General features: G+C 38.6%; 1 protein-coding gene across 2 annotated transcripts in view; it reads left to right on the top strand.

Annotated features, from left to right (window-relative positions):
* The window catches only part of LOC135094567 (uncharacterized), a 62,646-nt gene that overhangs the window by 9,607 nt on the left and 33,336 nt on the right, over positions 1–19,703 (top strand). For both annotated transcript variants that reach the window (XM_063994776.1, XM_063994777.1), the window contains exons 2-4: positions 342–456; positions 9,033–9,156; positions 17,957–18,097. In XM_063994776.1, the coding sequence (XP_063850846.1) occupies positions 342–456; positions 9,033–9,156; positions 17,957–18,097 (380 nt within the window). The remainder of the gene's footprint in view (positions 1–341; positions 457–9,032; positions 9,157–17,956; positions 18,098–19,703) is intronic.

Genomic DNA, 19,703 nt, shown 5'->3' with positions numbered 1-19,703 from the left:
CCTAGACCTTAGTTGAGCTGAAGACATCACCTCACCATTCCACCAATACGCAAGGCAAACATGGCCAGCAGCGGTTTATAGTTGTATACTCATGTGATATTGATGTCACGTGCTTATCATCTTTTCGTAACGAACAAATACTCACTGCTATAATTGTCATATATCTTGTGTTCCTTCAGCCTCCTTCTGCCTCTTATTATTATTACTATTATTATTATTATTATTATTATTATTATTATTATTATTATTATTATTATTATTATTATTATTATTATTATTATTATTATTAATTTTATTATTATTATTATTGTTTTTTTTTTTTTCACTCACCCTCAACATAGGGGAGGACTGTGTGTGGAACAAGGACGCTGACTTCCCTATGGACCCACCCTTAATCCTTGACGATCAATTAAAACTCGTGCTACCTGTGGAGAAAGATTCAGTTCGAGAAGTCAGGTATGTATCATCATGTACGTCTTCTACAGCACTGATAGAACAATGGATCGTTTTATCTGATAAGAATATAGTTTACTTTCCACCTGTCGCTCATGAGAAGTGAGCTGAGTTTTGTGGTGAGGGATAATTTGCTGAGTTCTGAATTTGATTGATTCCAGTTGATCAGATTGCGAGTAGAGAGGTGTTTGAGATTTTCTTTTTTAATGTATTCAGTAGATTTAAAAAGACGAACAGTCAAAATTTGAATTAAAATTATTTTCAACAACAATATCTTTATCTTTATCTTTATTTGGTTTATCAGGCTCTACTTCACCAACTTGTGGTGCTCTGCAGAGCCGCCAATAATAAAAAAAAAAAAAAAAATAACATTTGTTGTTTCTACTATTGCACAATTAACTTAATGTTAAGGACGTATAAAGCTAAAACTACGTAATAAGACTAAAACTTAATATTGTAATAACACAAAGACGCTTAAATATACTAATGCAACACATAATATTGTGAATAACACAGTGATGCTTACTTAAACATACTAATACAACAAAGTCCACACACAGTAATAATGCTAATTATATTGACAGTGTAGGTACTATGATGCTAAAATTAATAAAAACCAGTAATACTGACTCAATAGTACCCAGTTAAAACAGTAGAATATGTTTTATTTCATAAGACAATTAATAATCATTCTGACACTTCATAGTAAATAACAGTCATACTGACTTACTCATAGTAACACAATAATGTCTCGTATCATTTTAACATTCTTCACCCTAAAAAATATTATAATGCATAATTATTTCGAATACACTTGTCCTCCATATCATAGCAGTCACTGAACAAGAATGTTTTTGATCTCCTCCCAAAGAGATCCACATTTTTACTGCTCTTAACAGCAATTGGGAGTCTATTATATAGTCTTAAAGGCTCTACAAGCAATGACTGTGTTACACCTTGGTTCTAAGAATCTATTGCTATCAGAAGCATGTCTTACTACAATATATGTCTGTAATTCAAATGGTTGTAATAGTTTTCTTAAGTATTCAGGCTTCTCAGTCTTCATTGCCACATATGTCATAACACAAATTTTATATATGATTCTAGTCTTAACTGGCAACCAGTGTAGTTCAATGAGAACTGGTGTGATCCTCTCATATGCTGGCAAGTTCATTATTAGTTAGGTAAGTTATAATACAGAGAATTACAATAATCTAATCTATTAATGACATAGTTATGTATGAGGTTCTTAACAGAATGTACATCTAAATATTTCTTTATGAAGGCAATATTTCGTAAATTAAGTCATGCCACCTTTGCAATACCATTTACTTGTTCATTGAAATTCATATGTTTATCAATAATCAAACCTAAGTCCTTTACCTTCTCTGATATATTAACAATATTTCCATTAATATTAAAACCATGCAAACCATTCAACCCTCTCAAGACACCCTTCTTACTGATAATCAAACATTCTGTTTTATCTTCATTCAATTTCAGTTGTTTACTATCCATCATTTCTTAAGATCTACCATAATCCTAGTCATCAGAATTTCAGTGTCCAGCATATTGACAGACAAATAAAACTGAGTATCATCAGCAAAAAAAAAAAATAAATAAATAAAAATAAATAAATAAATAAATAAATGAATAAATAAATAAATAAAAATAAATAAAAAAATAAAAAAAATAAATAAATAAAGGCCACTCCATGTTCCCTCAACAAAAATGAAAGTTCAATGGTGTAAATACAAAACAGCACAGGTTCCAGTACACTACCTTGGGTAACACCTTTTCTAAGCGTACCATGTTCAGGGAAAATGTTTCCAACCTGTACACAGTAACTTCTGTTGTCTAAATAGCTTTCCAGGTAATATAGTGTCCTTTGTGTCACTCCTATAGCCCTCAAATCCTCATGTATACCTGTATCAAAAGCAGCACTTAAATCTAGTAACGATAAGACACCACATTTGCCCTTATCCATCCATCCTAGCAGTTCATTAGTAAAACTACACAATGATGTTTCTGTTGAGTATAGCTGTATATAAGCGGACTGATTATCTGGTACAACATGGATGTTCACCAGATACTCCAAAAATTGACAAAGAATGACATTCTCAAAAATTTTTGACAGATGGAACAGGTTCGAAGCTGACCTCTAGGAACTCAAACTCTGATGATCTTTATTGCACTTCAAAATTGGTTTGACAATTGCCAACTTTTCACTTTGTGAAAATTTACAATTTTCATGATCAGCTGTACGAGATTAGGGAAACCTTCCTCATTAGCTATCTCAGACACTGGAATGGGATCAATAGCATAATGTGTCATTTTAACTCTTTCCAACAAGGTCTCTAGTTTTTCAAGACTAATTTCCTTGAAGCAGCACAAACGAATATATGAGATGTCCGGCAGATGCACTTGGCGGACCAAGGGTCTTACATCTTGAAAACTATTGACAATATTTAAGATTTTCTCATCAAAATATTTCATAAATTAATTTGCTAAATTATTATTAGAACATCTATCAGGAAACCTCTTTTTGCTCATACATCATGTCAGGTTGGCAAAAAGAGACTACAATCTCTTCACAGCTCACCCTGCTACAACAATTTTCTGTCTATAATCGTACATTTTGTTCTCCTTATTAGTTTATTTACCTCATTCCTTGCATTAATATACTATCTCCCAGATTCCTCCGTTCGTAAAGTACCCCACAGTTTTTCCTCACGCCTTCTAATTAAGATAGCATTAGCAACCTCCGAGTTGAACCGTAGTGTGTTGTCCTTCTCAGTAATCTCTTTCTCTATCACTGGACACATGTCATTATATTCATTCTGTAGTGTAACATTATATAAGAATATACAACTCAAACATTCACCCTTTTGTATTTCAATGCCATCTGTATGTGGACAAAAATTATTAATATCCTATGAAATTCTATCAAGTATTCTATGAGCAATACTCTAGCATCAAAATTTCTTTTCCTTCTGAAAGTTATAGTTTTCTTGATTCTTAAATCCTTGCGAATATCGATATTGTACATAACTAGTTTGTGGTAAGGAGAAATGGCAAAGTCTGGTTCCACCGCAAGATGTCTAGTTCTTTATCACAGAAAACTGAACCTAGCATATGGCTGGAACGAGAAGTTAAACGATTAACCTTGTTTATGCATTGCTGAGAATCTATCATCTCATTAAAATCTTTGCTATAATGATCTTCATTATCATCAATACATAGATTAAATTTTCCACAAATAAAGGTTCATCTATTCATATTATCTATTCCCTTTAAGTATGTCCTACGAGTAAATTCATCAGTAAATGAAGTTCGATTCGTCACCATTATATGTTCAAATGTGTTGAATTTTAGAGAGGCCAGCCACTGTATATGAAAATATTTCTTTAATATAAATATCCCTACTCCTTCTCCTCTTCTTCTGATCATAGGAATATGCATAAAAGTGTGAGTTGTTGGAGTCATTTCATGGATTTTTGCACAATCAAATTCATTCAGCAAAGTTTCTGCTACAGCAAAGACGTCAAACGCCTTCTCAGTAATTAACTCTTGTATTTCAATGGTTTTATTACCAACAGACTGTATATTTATAAATCCACATTGGATATGATTGGTGTTCCTAGTATCCATGGTCAGTCATGTCTCTGATTTTAGAAAGTTCCAGCTCTAGTGACTTACAGCCTCTACTGCATGATTTGTTTCAGGTCGTGAGTTTCTGACACAATTAATACATTTGGCACAATCACTGATACAGTCCTTGGTTTGATAATCCCCACCACAATTAGCATACCTAACAGCATCACCATTCCGTTTCAATTTACAATCTTTCTCAATATGTCCATATATTTGACAGTGGAAGCAGTTGAAAGCATATCTGTCTCTGACTGTATACCTGGCCCATTTCAGACACACAATATCCCCATGATTATGTATCATCTTTCTAATTTCTGGTGAACACCTTAGTATGTAGTGCACTGTGTCTCCAACTGCTAGTCTATTAAATACTAGCTTAATTTTATCATGTACATCCTCAACATTCTGTAATTACCCGTTTTTAGCAATCATATAATCAATGATCTCATCCTTATTCTCCTCCTTGGAAACATTACATATCATGATTTTTGGAGAGATTTCTTTGTGAATTTCATTTCCATGTTTCTCATTCCAATATTGATCCTTCTTGCTGCAGTTTCTCTCTCAGCCTCTTTAGCAAAGTTCATAATAACATTTCCACTATTAATGAACTTTACATCAACCACAGCTTCAGTACTCCATCAAGCTCCTCCTTTCTGTTAGTCATAGTATATTCCCTGTCATTTGATTTAGCAACTGGCAGATTTTTCTTCTTAGTAATTGCAGCATAGGTGGTGCCACCACTACTTTTACCCTTACCCTTTGTGCCGGCATGCAAGTTTACAATAGTGTTAATATCATCCTTTATATTAGCCAACAGATTTTTCCTTCTCTTTATTTCCCCTTCACCAGTGGGTACCTCACTGTCATCTACATTAGTATAACCATCAAGTGTACCGGCTTGTAGATTAACTATAGTAGTAATTATCACATCCTTTATATTAACCAATTTCTGATCCAGGTTTTCAGCGCTTACAACTAACTTAATTCTTTCACAAATATCTGCAGGAGACATTCCACCTTGCTCCACCTTCTCCCTCCAAAACCCGTTTTCGCTTTTTAACATTTTATTTTCTTTATCCAGTTGTACAACCATCTCTTTTAGGTTTCTATGCTCACGATAACAGTCAGTCATAGCTTTTGTGTATAATTTACACATCCAATCTACTTTCCCTGGATCACACACACGTTTCGTGAAACCATTTTCCACATAAGTCACAAGCCACCCATTTAGAAGAGACCTTCTGTCCCATACCACAGTGCTGACATTGAGTTGGACAATCCATGTTTGCAAAACAATTTAAATAATATTGGGAAATGTAGAATACAGCCCTGTATACCTCTGGCAACACACGACCGCCATGGATGCAAAACAAACAGGGTAGCTCCACTCATATCCAGAATTCAACCCTGCTGTTGTTACAGGCTAATTTCTGAGCAGCATGTTGAATCTGACTAAAGCACTGTGATCTTCGTGATGTCATGTGCCTTCCAAACTTCCACGCAGCCTAATGCCCCTCCAATAGACTTCAAGCCGCCACACCTGTCATATCCACTGGATGTATTAGTAAAAGTCTCTTAAAGGCAACGACCGGAGAGAGAGAGAGAGAGAGAGAGAGAGAGAGAGAGAGAGAGAGAGAGAGAGAGAGAGAGAGAGAGAGAGAGAGAGAGAGAGAGAGAGAGAGAGAGAGAGAGAGAGAGAGAGAGAGAGAGAGACTCAGACTTAATGAAACACACACACACACACACATGCACACACACACACACACACACACACACACACACACACACACACACACACACACACACACACACACACACACACACACACACACACACACACACACACGCACACACGTTCCGTCAACTCAGTATATTATGTGTACAGCAAATTAGTACCCAGGCTTCCCTCACAAGATATTTTCAGCTTCCCCAAATAGTTCTGTATCACCCCCGTCCTCGGAAGCACCTCACGTCTTTCCTTATTTATTTCCGAGCCATTTATTATTTTCCCATGAGAAACAATTGTGGGGATATATTCGTCACATATAAAAATTCCGTTTGGTTTATAAAGAAGACTTTAAGGTAAATCGCTTTGTGATCGTCTTTCGGATAGTTGTCTGGAAGGTTGTGTCGAGTTGATAGATGGAGGAATTGAGTTTTTGAGGCATTGAACAATACCAAGTTTTCTCTGCCCAATCAGAAATTTTAGAAAGATCAGAAGTCAAGCGTTCTGTGGCTTCCCTGCGTGATATGTTTACCTCCTGAAGGGTTGGACGTCTATGAAAAGACGTGGAAAAGTGCAAGGTGGTATCATCAGCTTAGGAGTGGATACGACATGAAGTTTGGTTTAGAAGATCATTTATGAATAATAAGAAGAGAGTGGGTGACAGGACAGAACCCTGAGGAACACCAGTGTTAATAGATTTAGGAGAAGAACAGTGACCGTCTACCACAGCAGCAATAGAACGGTCAGAAAGGAAATTTTAGATGAAGTTACAGAGAGAAGGATATAAACCGTAGGAGGGTAGTTTGGAAATCAAAGCTTTGTGCCAGACTCTATCAAAAGCTTTTGATATGTCCAAGGCAACAGCAAAAGTTTCACCAAAATCTCTAAAAGAGGATGACCAAGACTCAGTAAGGAAAGCCAGAAGATCACCAGTAGAGCGGCCTTGACGGAACCCATACTGGCGATCAGATAGAAGGTTGTGAAGTGATAGATGTTTAAGAATCTTCCTGTTGAGGATAGATTCAAAAACTTTAGATAGGCAGAATATTAAAGCAATAGGACGGTAGTTTGAGGGATTAGAACGGTCACCCTTTTTAGGAACAGGTTGAATGTAGGCAAACTTCCAGCAAGAAGGAAAAGGTAGATGTTGATAGACAGAGGTGAAAGAGTTTGACTAGGCAAGGTGCAAGCACGGAGGCACAGTTTCGGAGAACAATAGGAGGGACCCCATCAGGTCCGTAAGCCTTCCGAGGGCATGGAAAACATCATTGAGAAGAACTATAATACGTGGCATGAAGTAGTCAGAGGGTTGAAGAGAGGGAGGAACAAGCCCAGAATAGTCCAAGGTAGAGATTTCAGCAAAGGTTTGAGCGAAGTGTTCAGCTTTAGAAATAGATGTGATAGCAGTGGTGCCATCTGGTTGTAATAGAGGAGGGAAAGAAGAAGAAGCAAAGTTATTGGAGATATTTTTGGCTAGATGCCAGAAATCACGAGGGTAGTTGAATCTTGAAAGGTTTTGACATTTTCTGTTAATGAAGGAGTTTTTGGCTAGTTGGAGAACAAACTTGGCATGGTTCCGGGCAGAAATATAAAGTGCATGATATTCTGGTGATGGAAGGCTTAAGTACCTTTTGTGGGCCACCTCTCTATCATGTATAGCACGAGAACAAGTTGTGTTAAACCTTGCTTTAACACAGAGAGCGAGGAATGTACGCCTCCATGCCAGACACTATCACCTCTGTTATCCGCTCAACACACAAAGACGGGTCTCTGACACGGAAGCAGTAGTCATTCCAAGGAAAATCAACAAAATACCTCCTCAGGTCCCCCCAACTAGCAGAGGCAAAACGCCAGAGGCACCTTCGCTTAGGGGGATCCTGAGGAGGGATTGAAGCGATAGAACAAGATATAGATATGAGATTGTGATCGGAGGAGCCCAACGGAGAAGAAAGGGTGACAGCATAAGCAGAAGGATTAGAGGTCAGGAAAAGGTCAAGAATGTTTGGCGTATCTCCAAGACGGTCAGGAATACGAGTAGGGTGTTGCACCAATTGCTCTAGATCATGGAGGATAGCAAAGTTGTAGGCAAGTTCACCAGGATGGTCAGTGAACGGAGAGGAAAGACAAAGCTGGTGGTGAACATTGAAGTCTCCAAGAATGGAGATTTCTGCAAAAGGGAAGAGGGTCAGAATGTGCTCCACTTTGGAAGTTAAGTAGTCAAAGAATTTTTTATAGTCAGAGGAGTTAGGTGAGAGGTATACAGCACAGATAAATTTAGTATAAGAGTGACTCTGTAGTCGTAGCCAGATGGTGGAAAACTCGGAAGGTTCAAGAGCGTGGGCACGAGAGCAGGTTAAGTCACTGCGCACATAAACGCAGCATCCAGCTTTGGATCGAAAATGAGGATAGAGAAGAGGAGGGGTGGTGTTCTACAGATTGAAAATTAGATCTTAGACCGCGAATGTTGCAGAAGTTAATGAAGAAAAAGTTGAGTGGGGTGTCAAGACACTTAGGGTCGTCGACAGAAAGGCAGTCCTACCTGGGACATTTATGGTCCCCTCCCCAGATAGGGACTCCGAGGCTGGTGTAGGAGTCGCCATGATGATTTTAAATTTTTTGAGTGAAGGGTGTGTGTGTTATTAGGTGCTTGTAGTTTTGTGTGGAGGAAGAGAGTTGTCTTTAGAGGGCAGGCTGTGACTGCCCCCTTGTGTTGTGAGACACGAAGGGAAACGTTCAGTGAGGTCACAGCTGGGTTTAATGACAAGTTCACAGCAGCCCCTGAACAGTGCTTTAGACCTCACTGGGAGGAATTTTCGTTTCGGCAGGTGTCTACTGCCTCCTCCTAAGGCTGTCTGACTTCATTGTATTTCGGTCTCACCAGAGGTAGTTCCTCATCATTTATTATTATTATTATTATTATTATTATTATTATTATTATTATCATTATTATTATTATTATTATTATTATTATTTTTATTATTATTATTATTATCATTATTATTATTATTACTAATATTATTATTATGATTTATTTGTATTATTAATTTATTTATATTGATATTTTTTTAGTTATTTATATTTCATTTAATTTAAATATTTTCTTTCTTTATTTTTTTTTTGTTTTATTTTTTTTTACTGGTAGCTATCTTGTTTAAACGATAAGTCTACGCCTTACCGAATAATCTTCCACATACAGGATTCCTTCAGGCAACATCGTAATCCTGGCTTGTCCTGGCACCGGGAACTATTTGGAAGCGCTCGGAGAGGTGGTGGTCCAGACCAAGTGCGCTGGAGGAGTACAGCTCAACGTGACAGACAATGTAATTTACACTTGCCCAATATTCTGCTAAAATGTTCGTGTGTGTATGTGTGTGTGTGTGTGTGTGTGTGTGTGTGTGTGTGTGTGTGTGTGTGTGTGTGTGTGTGTGTGTGTGTGGAGATAAGGGGTATTAGCTCAGATGAGGAAAAAATAAATCCCATCCTGATTGCACATTACCTAGAAGAAATTTCAGGTCAAATTTTCCAATGTAAAATACAAATTTCAATTTGAATTTGCATTTTAATCGTGGAACAATAATATATATATATATATATATATATATATATATATATATATATATATATATATATATATATATATATATATATATATATATATATATATATATATATATATATATATATATATATATATATATATTGAATAAGATGGCAATGGCAACGTTCACCATTGTATTTTCTTCCACCCTCCCAGTCTTTAATTCTTACTGTATTAATATTTTAATTTCTGTAACCTCTAAACCATGACGTTAATTATATATATATATATATATATATATATATATATATATATATATATATATATATATATATATATATATATATATATATATATATATATATATATTGTTACGACCACAATTCCCAGCCCCTTCACCAAGCTGCCGCACCTGGACTAGTTTTTAGTAAACTTATCAAATTTATGAAACAAAGATATAAGCGATATATAAGTACTTCCTAATATGAACAAAAACGAAGAGAATGATATAAACTAAAAAAAAAATCAAAGTAAAAGAAACTAAAACAAAAGAACTAATAAACATTATGAAAATATACCGATATAAAGATAAAATAATATAAAGAAATCATAAAATCATCCAATGGTTCCAAAGCTCATGTACACTTCCCTTATGCTTCTCCGTCTATTAAGAGGGGTTTACACCAGGCTGTTTTTCTAACTGGCTGCTTGCAGCCACCCACAAAAGTGGGTAGGTTTTACCCGAAAGCATTCACACGGTGGAGAGCAGCCGCTAGCCTGCTAGCCGGCTGCATAAAAAATAAATAATGAAGATGGAGCCCTCCTCCTCCGAGCTGTTTGCTATAATTGCAATTTTGCTGGAAAAGAAGAAATTATTGTAGACTCGTTCCTGATTTATATAATAGCCTTGCAGGATTCGGTGCTCATGATGCCATCTCGTACACACTTGCTAGACACTGGCTTCCTCAATGACGATGTAAACAAACCAATTCCGCGTATGTTTTCCATTTTTTTTTATAGATAAGTTAATTTTTTTTTTGTATATTGTATATTTATTGTATATAATACAGTCTATGGTTATTACTAAAACTTTTTCCAACAATATTCTTCATGTTTTCAATTTTATATTCATAGTTGTTCTCATGTGACTGGAAATTTTCCGAGAAGGCAGCCAGTCAGCCCGACAGAGTGGTTTCTGGCTTCTCCAGCAATTCAGCAAATACTAGCTGCATGTAGCTCCCGGCTGCATAATCCAAGCAGCCGCGAATTGCCCAGTGGAAATCGTTCTTTAGTGATATTTTTCTTCCTATGGAGGGTCATGGCTCCTCAGGGGGTACGTTGTCGTTCCCCATAATAATGAAAGGCTTACATGTTGTATAAAAGCACAATTAAGACAACAACCTGTCATTTAAGAGTAGCAAGCAGATTAAAGGGAATGAGAATATGAAGTGGAGGCAGTAGACACCTGCCGAAAGGATAATTACTCCCAGTGAGGTCTAAAGCACTGTTCAGGGGGTGCTGTGAACTTGTCATTAAACCCAGCTGTGACCTCACTGAACGTTTCCCTTTGTGTCTCACAACACAAGGGGGCAGTCACAGCCTGTCCTCTAAATACGAGTACAACTCTCTTCCTCCACACAAAACTACAAGCACCTAATAACACACACACCCTTCACTCAAAAATTTCAAAATTATCATAGCGACTCCTACACCAGTCTCGGAGTTCCCATCTGGGGAGGGGACCATAAATGTCCCCAGGTCGGACTGCCTTTCCGTCGACGACCCTAAGTGTCTTGACACTCCCCTCAACTTTTTCTTCATTAACTTCTGCAACATTTTCAATCTGTAGAAGACCACCTCTCCTCTTCTAAACCTCATCTTCTTCTCCTCACTGAAACTTAGTGTCTCAGGCAACTGACAGTAGCCCCTTTTCTGTTCCCTCCTACTTTCTCTATCCTCATTTTTTATCCAAAGCTAAACTAACCTTCAACTTTGCTATCCTCTACGACCTAGAGCAATTGGTGCAACACTCTTGGAGATACGCCCAACATTCTTGATCTTTTCCTGACCTCTAATCCTTCTGCTTATGCTGTCACCCTTTCTTCTCCGTTGGGCTCCTCCGATCACAATCTCATATCTGTATCTTGTTCTATCGCTTCAATCCCTCCTCAGGATCCCCCGAAGCGAAGGCGCCTCTGGTGTTTTGCCTCTGCTAGTTGGGGGGACCTGAGGAGGTATTTTGCTGATTTTCCTTGGAATGATTAAAGCTTCAATGTCAGACACCCTTTGTGTGCTGAGTGCATAACAGAGGTGATAGTATCTGGCATGGAGGCGTACATTCTTCACTCTTTTTCTCGACCTAAACCTTCGAAACCCTGGTTTAACACAGTTTGTTCTCGTGCTATACATGATAGAGAGGTGGCCCACAAAAGGTACTTAAGCCTTCCATCACCAGAATCTCATGCACTTTATATTTCTGCCCGGAACCATGCCAAGTCTGTTCTCCAACTAACCAAAAACTCCTTCATTAACAGAAAGTGTCAAAACCTTTCAAGATCTAACTCCCCTCATGACTTCTGGCATCTAGCCAGAAATATCTCCAATAGCTTTGCTTCTTCTTCTTTCCCTTCTCGATTTCAACCAGATGGCACCACTGCTATCACATCTATTTCTAAAGCTGAACTCTTCACTCAAACCTTTGCTGAAATCTCTACCTTTGACGATTCTGGACTTGTTCCTCCCTCTCTTCCACCCTCTGACTACTTCATGCTACCTATTAGAATTCTTTGCAATGATGTTTCCCATGCCCTCGCTGGCCTAAAACCGCGGAAGGCTTATGGACCTGATGGGGTCCCTCTTATTGTTCTCCGAAACTGTGCCTCCGTGCTTGCACCTTACCTAGTCAAACTCTTTCAACTCTGTCTGTCAACATTTACCTTCCCTCAAACTACTGTCCTCTTGCTTTAATTTCCAGCCTATCCAAACTTTTTGAATTTATCTTCAATAGGAAGATTCTTAAACATCTATCACTTCACAATCTTCTATCTGATCGCCAGTATGGGTTCCGTCAAAGCCGCTATACTGGTGATCTTCTGGCTACCTTACTGAGTCTTGGTCATCCTCTTTTAGAGATTTTGATGAAACTGTTGCTGTTGCCTTAGACATATCAAAAGCTTTTGATAGAGTCTGGCACAAAGCTTTGATTTCAAAACTCCTCTCCTACGGCTTCTCTCCTTCTCTCTGTAACTTCATCTCAAGTTTTCTTTTTGACCGTTCTATTGCTGCTGTGGTAGACGGTCACTGTTCTTCTCCTAAATCTATTAACAGTGGTGTTCCTCAGGGTTCTGTCCTATCACCCACTCTCTTCTTATTATTCATTAATGATCTTCTAAACCAAACTTATTGTCCTATCCACTTCTACGCTGATGTTACCACCCTTCACTTTTCCACGTCTTTTCATAGACGTCCAACCCTTCAGGAAGCAAACATTTCACGCTGGGAAGCCACAGAACGCTTGACTTCTGATCTTTCTAAAATTTCTGATTAGGGCAGAGTAAACTTGGTATTGATCAATGCCTCAAAAACTCAATTCTTCTATCTATCAAGTCGACAACCTTCCAGACAATTATCCCCTCTTCTTCAATGACACTCAACTGTCCCCCTCTTCAACACTGAACATCCTCGGTCTGTCCTTTACTTATAATCTGAACTGGAAATTTTACATCTCATCTCTAGCTAAAACAGCTTTTGTGAAGTTAGGTGGTCTGAGACGTCTCCGCCAGTTTTACTCACCTCCCCAGCTGCTAACTCTGTACAAGGGCCTTATCCGTCCATGTATGGAGTATGCTTCACATGTCGGGGGGGTTCCACTCATACTGCTCTTTTAGACATGGTGTAATGAAAAGCTTTTCGTCTCATCAACTCCTCTCCTCTAACTGACTGTCTTCAGCCTCTCTCTCATCGCCGCAATGTTGCATCTCTAGCTGTCTTCTACCGCTATTTTCATGCTAACTGCTCTTCTGATCTTGCTAACTGCATGCCTTCCTTCCCGCACCCTCGCTGCACAAGATTTTCTTCTTTCTCTCACCACTATTCTGTTCACCTCTCTAACGCAAGAGTTAACCAATATTCTCAATCATTTATCCCTTTCTCTGGTAAACTCTGGAACTCCCTGCCTGCTTTTGTATTTCCACCTTCCTATGACTTAATTTCCTTCAAGAGGGAGGTTTCAAGACACATATCTTTCAATTTTTGACTACCGCTTTGGACCCTTTTCAAGGGTCTGGCATTTCAGTGGGCATTTTTTTTCTTTTTATTAGATTTTTGTTGCCCTTGGCCAGTGTCCCTCCTACATGAAAAAGAAAAAAAAAGTGAGTGTCTGTGGTGGTGGGGATGTGTCACGGTGCAGGTGTACTTTCATTCGAAATCTGTTCACCACTCGGGGTCAGCCTACACAAGTGTGACACATGGCTTGCAGCAGGAGGAGGCAGTAGATACCTGCCGAAACGATAATTATTCCCATTGAGGTCTGAAGCACTGGATCTGGGGATACTATGAACTTATCATTAAACCCAGCTCTGACCTTATTGAGGGTTTTCTTTTGTGTCTCACAACACAAGGGAGCAGTCATAACCTGCCCTCTAAAGACAACTCTCTTCCTTCACACAAAATTACATGCACCTAATTACAAACACAGTCTACTCTCAAAATTCAAAATTATCATGGCAACTCCTACACCAGCCTCGGAGTCCTCATCTGGGGAGGGGACCACAAATGTCCCCAGGTCGGACTGCTCTTCTGGTATCGACCCTAAGTCTTTTGAAACACCCCTCAACTTTTTCTTCATTTACTTCCGCAACAATTGCAGTTTTAGATCTAATTTTCAATCTGTACAACACAGCCTCATCTCTACTAAACCTCAACTCCTTTTCCTCAATGAAACACAGGTTTCTGAGGCAACTGACAGTAGCGACTTTCCTGTTCCTTCCTACTTTATCTATCTTCTTTTTCAATCCAAAGCTGGTTGTTGTGTCTATGTGCACAATGACTTTACCTGCTCTCGTGCCCACTCCCTTAAATCTTTTAAGTTTTCCACCATCTGGCTACGACTAAATTTATTTGTGTTGTATACCTATTTTCTAACTTCTCTGACTATAAGAAACTCTTTGACTCCTTAATTTCTAAAGTGGAGCACATTTTGACTCTCTTCTCTTTTATGGAAATCTCCATTCTTCCAGGCTTCAATGTTCACCACCAGCTTTGGCTTTCCTCTCCCTTCACTGACCATCGTGGTGAAGTAGCCTCTAACTGTGCTATTCTCCACTACCTAGAGCAACTAGTGTAACACCTTAACCTCTTGGAGATGCAACTAACATTCTTGACCTTTTCCTAACCTCTAATCTTTTTGCTTATGCTGTTACCCTATCTTCGCCCTTGTGCTCCTCCGATCACAATCTCATAACTGTATCTTGTCCTTATGCTCCAATCCCTCCTCAGGATCCCCCAAAGCGGAGGTGTCTCTGATGTTTTGCCTCTGCTAATGTGGGGGAACCTAAGGAGGTATTATGCAGATTTTTCTTGTAATGACAACTGCTTCCGTGCCAGAGACTCACCTCTGTGTGCTGAAAGGAAAACAGAGGTGATAGTGTCTGACATGGAGGCATACATTCTTCACTCTTTCTCTCGACCTAAATCTTCTAAATCTTGGTTTAACACAGCCTGTTCTCGTGCCATAGAGGTGGCCCACAAAAGGTATTTAACCCTTCCATCATCTGAATCTCATGTACTTTACATTTTTGCCAGGAATCATACCAAGTCTGTTCTCCAACCAGCCATAGATTCATTCATTGATAGAACGTGTCAAAATCTTTCATTATCTAACTCCTCTCGTGTCTTCAGGTATCTAGACAAAATCATCTTCCATAACGTCTTCTTCTTCGTCTTTCCCTCCTTTATTTCAACCTGATAGCACCACTGCCATCTCATCTATTTCTAACTTTTACTAAAAATTCTACCTTGGATAATTCAGAGCTTGTTCCTCTCTCTCCTCCACCCTCTGACTACATGCTACCTATCAAAATCCTTCGCAATGATGTTTTCCATGCCCTCGTTGGCCTAAACGCTAGGAAGGATTATGGACCTGATGGGGTTTCTCCTATTGTTTTCCAAAATTGTGCCTCCGTGCTTGCACCTTGCCCAGTCAGACTCTTTCAGCTCTGTCTTTCAACATCTTCCTTCTCTTCTTGCTGGAAGTTTGCCTACATTTAGCCAACCTGTTCCTACAAAGGGTGACCGTTCTAATCCTTCAAACTGCCGTCCTGTTGTTTAATTTGCTGCCTATCCTAAGTTTTTTAATCTATCCTAAACAAGAAGATTCTTTAAAATCTATCACTTCACAATCTTCTGTTTAATTGCCAGTATGGGTTCCGTCAAGGCCCCTCTTCTGTCTTTCTTCTGCCGATCTTCTAGCTTTACTTATTGTGTCTTGGTCATCCTCTTTTAGAAATTTTGGTGAAACTTTTGCTCTTCCCTTAGACATATCAAAATCTTTTGATAGAGTCTAGTACAACGCTATGATTCCAAACTACCCTCCTATGGCTTCTGTCCTTCTCTCAGTAACTTCATCTGAAGTTTCCTTTCTGACCGTTCTATTGCTGCTGTGGTAGACGGTCACTGTTCTTCTAAATCCATTAACAGTGGTGTTCCTCAGGGTTCTGTCCTATCACCAACTCTCTTCCTATTATTCATCAATGATCTTCTAAACCAGACTACTTCCCCTATCCACTTCTACGCTGATGATACGCTTTTCCACGTCTTTTCGTAGACGTCCAACCCTTCAAGAAGTAGTACAGTTCACGCAGGGAAGCCACAAAACGGCTGACCTCTGACCATTCTAAAATTTCTGATCCGGGTAGAGCAATCTTAATATTGTTCATTGCTTAAAAAATTCAATTCCTCCATTTATCAACTAGACACAACCTTCCAGACAACAATCCCCTCTTCTTCAATGACACTCAACTGCCCCCTCTCCTACATTGAACATCCATGGTCTGTCCTTTACTTATAATATAAATTGGAAACCACATCTCATCTCTAGCTAAAAGAACTTCTATGAAGTTAGGCGGTCTGGCTCTTCTCCGCCAGTTTTTCTTACCCTTCCATTTGTTAACTCTGTACAGGGGCCTTATCTGTCCATGCATGGAGTATGCTTTACATGTTTGGTGGGGTTCCACTCATACCGCTCTTCTAAACAGAGTGGAATCAAAAGCTTTTCGTCTCATCAACTTATCTCCTCTAACAGACTATCTTCAGCCTCTTTGTCATTGCCGCAATGTTGCATCTCTTGCTATCTTCTACCGCTATTTTCATGCTAACTGCTCTTCTGATCTTGCTAACTTTATGCCTCCCCTCCTCCCACGGCCTCGGTGTACAAGACTTTCTTCTTTCAGTCACCCCTATTTTGTTCACCTCTCTAATACAGGAGTTAAACAGTATTCTAAATCATTCATCCCTTTCTCTGGTAAACTCTGAAACTCTCTGTCTGCTTCTGTGTTTCCACCTTCTTATGACTTGAACTCCTTCAAGAGGGGAGTTTCAAGACACTTATTCTTCAAATTTTGATTACTGCTTTGGACCCTATTCAGGCTTTTTTAGTGGATTTTTGTTGTCCTTGGCCGGTGTCCTATGAACTCGACACATTCTTCCAGACAACTATCCCCTCTTCGTTAGTGACACTCAGCTGTCCCCCTCTTCTACAACTAACATCCTCGGTCTGTCCTTTACTTATGATCTAAACTGGAAACTTCACATCTCATCTCTAACTGATCCTACAGTTTTTCTCACGCCCCAGCTTCTAACTCTATAGAAGGGCCTTATCCGTCCATGTATGGGCTATGCTTCACATGTACGGTGGGGTTTCTCTCATATAGCTCTTTTAGACAGGGTGGAATCAAAAGCTTTTGTTCTTATCAACTCCTCTCCTCTAACGGACTATCAACAGAACCCTTTCTCAACGCTGCAATATTGCATCTCTTGTTATCTTTTACCGCTATATTCATGGCAACTGATCTTGTGATATTTGCTAACTGCATGCCTTCCTTCCCAGGCTATTTCTGTATTTCCAGTATTTCCGCCTTCCCTATAGCTTTAATTCTTTCAAAAGTCAGGTTTCAAGACACTTATCCCGTAATTTTAGATTACTGCTTTCGACACTGTTCGAGGAACTGTACCTCATTCGGTCTTGTTTTTTTTTTCTATTTGCCCTTGGCTGGTGCCCCTTATACATAATATATATATATATATATATATATATATATATATATATATATATATATATATATATATATATATATATATATATATATATATATATATATATATATATATAAAAATGCGAGGAAAAAAAAAAAAAAAAAAAAAAAAATATATATATATATATATATATATATATATATATATATATATATATATATATATATATATATATATATATATATATATATATATATATATATATATATATATATATATATATATATATATTTTTTTTTCCTCGCATTTTTTTTTTTTTTTTTTCACATTAGGAGAGCAAAGCCCTGCTTGAGCTCGGATGCGCCAAGAAGATCCGGTCTGCAATTAAAAAATATCTTGGAAGCTGCGGTGCCGGAGACATTGGGCAGCAGCATATTATTGGGTTCCAGTTTGCCGATAAATTCTACGAGCAGGTAATGTTACTTACTGATAAGTACGCATTTTCTTCTCCTCTTTCCTTTGCTCTGTCATCTCTCTCTCTCTCTCTCTCTCTCTCTCTCTCTCTCTCTCTCTCTCTCTCTCTCTCTCTCTCTCTCTCTCTCTCTCTCTAATTATGCAGTTGAGGCACTCCGTGGTGGTGTATTTTGAAGATCACAGTGAATCCCGCCACGTCTCTGCGATGCTGGAGGTTGCAGAGACATGGCATATATATATATATATATATATATATATATATATATATATATATATATATATATATATATATATATATATATATATATATATATATATATATATATATATATATATATATATATATATATATATATAATAAATTACATAATTTCCATTACAAATATTCGCAACCTTTTACAGGCTAATAGCAACATTATAAATGTTGTCTGTCTTAAATACCTACTCTTATCTTTATTGTCTGTCATTTTTATGTCATTAGCCAAGCGTTCACTTGCTCCTTGAACTGCTGGACACTTCAGCCGTCAAGATTTGTCTGTTAGGTGAGCACCACATTCATTCAGGTGACATGCTTGTAGATAAACTGCCGCCGTTGGTGCCACGTCCTTGCAACGTGGCTGCAACAGTTCCTTGTAGCCTGGAAGACTGCTCTGGTAGTAATCTGGGCCCGGTGAGGTGGTTGCTGGATTGCCTGCAGGTGAGGCACTCCGTGGTGGTGTATTTTAAAGATCACAGTGAGGCCCGCCACGTCTCTGCGATGCCGGAGGTTGTAGAGATACGGCTCTTTGTCCGGCACCGCTGATGAGCCTCACTGCTCTGTCTCGACTTTGTCCAAAAGAAAAAAGTTGTCTCTTCACTGCCTCGCCCCAGGAGAGGCACGCTTACTCCATGGCAGAGCGAATCTGCGCCTTGTAGATGACTTACGACCCCTTAGAACATAAGAACATAAGAAATAAGGGAAGCTGCAAGAAGCGTCCAGGCTTACACGTGGCAGTCCCTGTATGAAACACACCTACCTATTTCCATCTGCTATCCCCATCCATAAACTTGTCTAATCTTCTCTTAAAGCTCTCTAGTGTCCTAGCACTAACTACATGATTACTGAGTCCGTTCCACTCATCTACCACTCTATTTGAGAACCAATTTTTTCCTATCTCCTTCCTTAACCTAAATTTTTCAAGCTTGAACCCGTTATTTCTTGTTCTACCCTGGTTGCTGATCCTAAGAATTTTGCTTACATCTCCCTTGTTATAACCCTTATACCACTTAAAGACTTCTATCAGGTCCCCTCTTAACCTACGTCTCTCTAATGAATGTAAATTTAACAGCTTCAACCTCGCCTCGTAAGGGATACTCCTCATCCCCTGTATCCTTTCAGTCATTCTCCTCTGTACTGATTCTAATAGACCTATATCTTTCCTGTAATGTGGGGACCAGAACTGCACCGCGTAGTCTAGTTGAGGTCTGACCAGCGCCAAGTATAACTTTAATATTACTCCCGGCCTTCTACTTTTAACACTCCTAAAAATGAATCCTAGTACCCTATTTGCCTTGTTTCTGGCTTCTATGCATTGTTTCAATAGACGGAGTTCAGAGCTAACTATA

Source organism: Scylla paramamosain, chromosome 46 (assembly GCF_035594125.1).
Source record: "Scylla paramamosain isolate STU-SP2022 chromosome 46, ASM3559412v1, whole genome shotgun sequence".
Classification (NCBI taxonomy): Eukaryota; Metazoa; Arthropoda; class Malacostraca; order Decapoda; family Portunidae; genus Scylla; species Scylla paramamosain.
The sequence above is the reverse complement of the archived record's forward strand: the minus strand, read 5'-3'. Positions and strand labels throughout refer to the sequence as shown.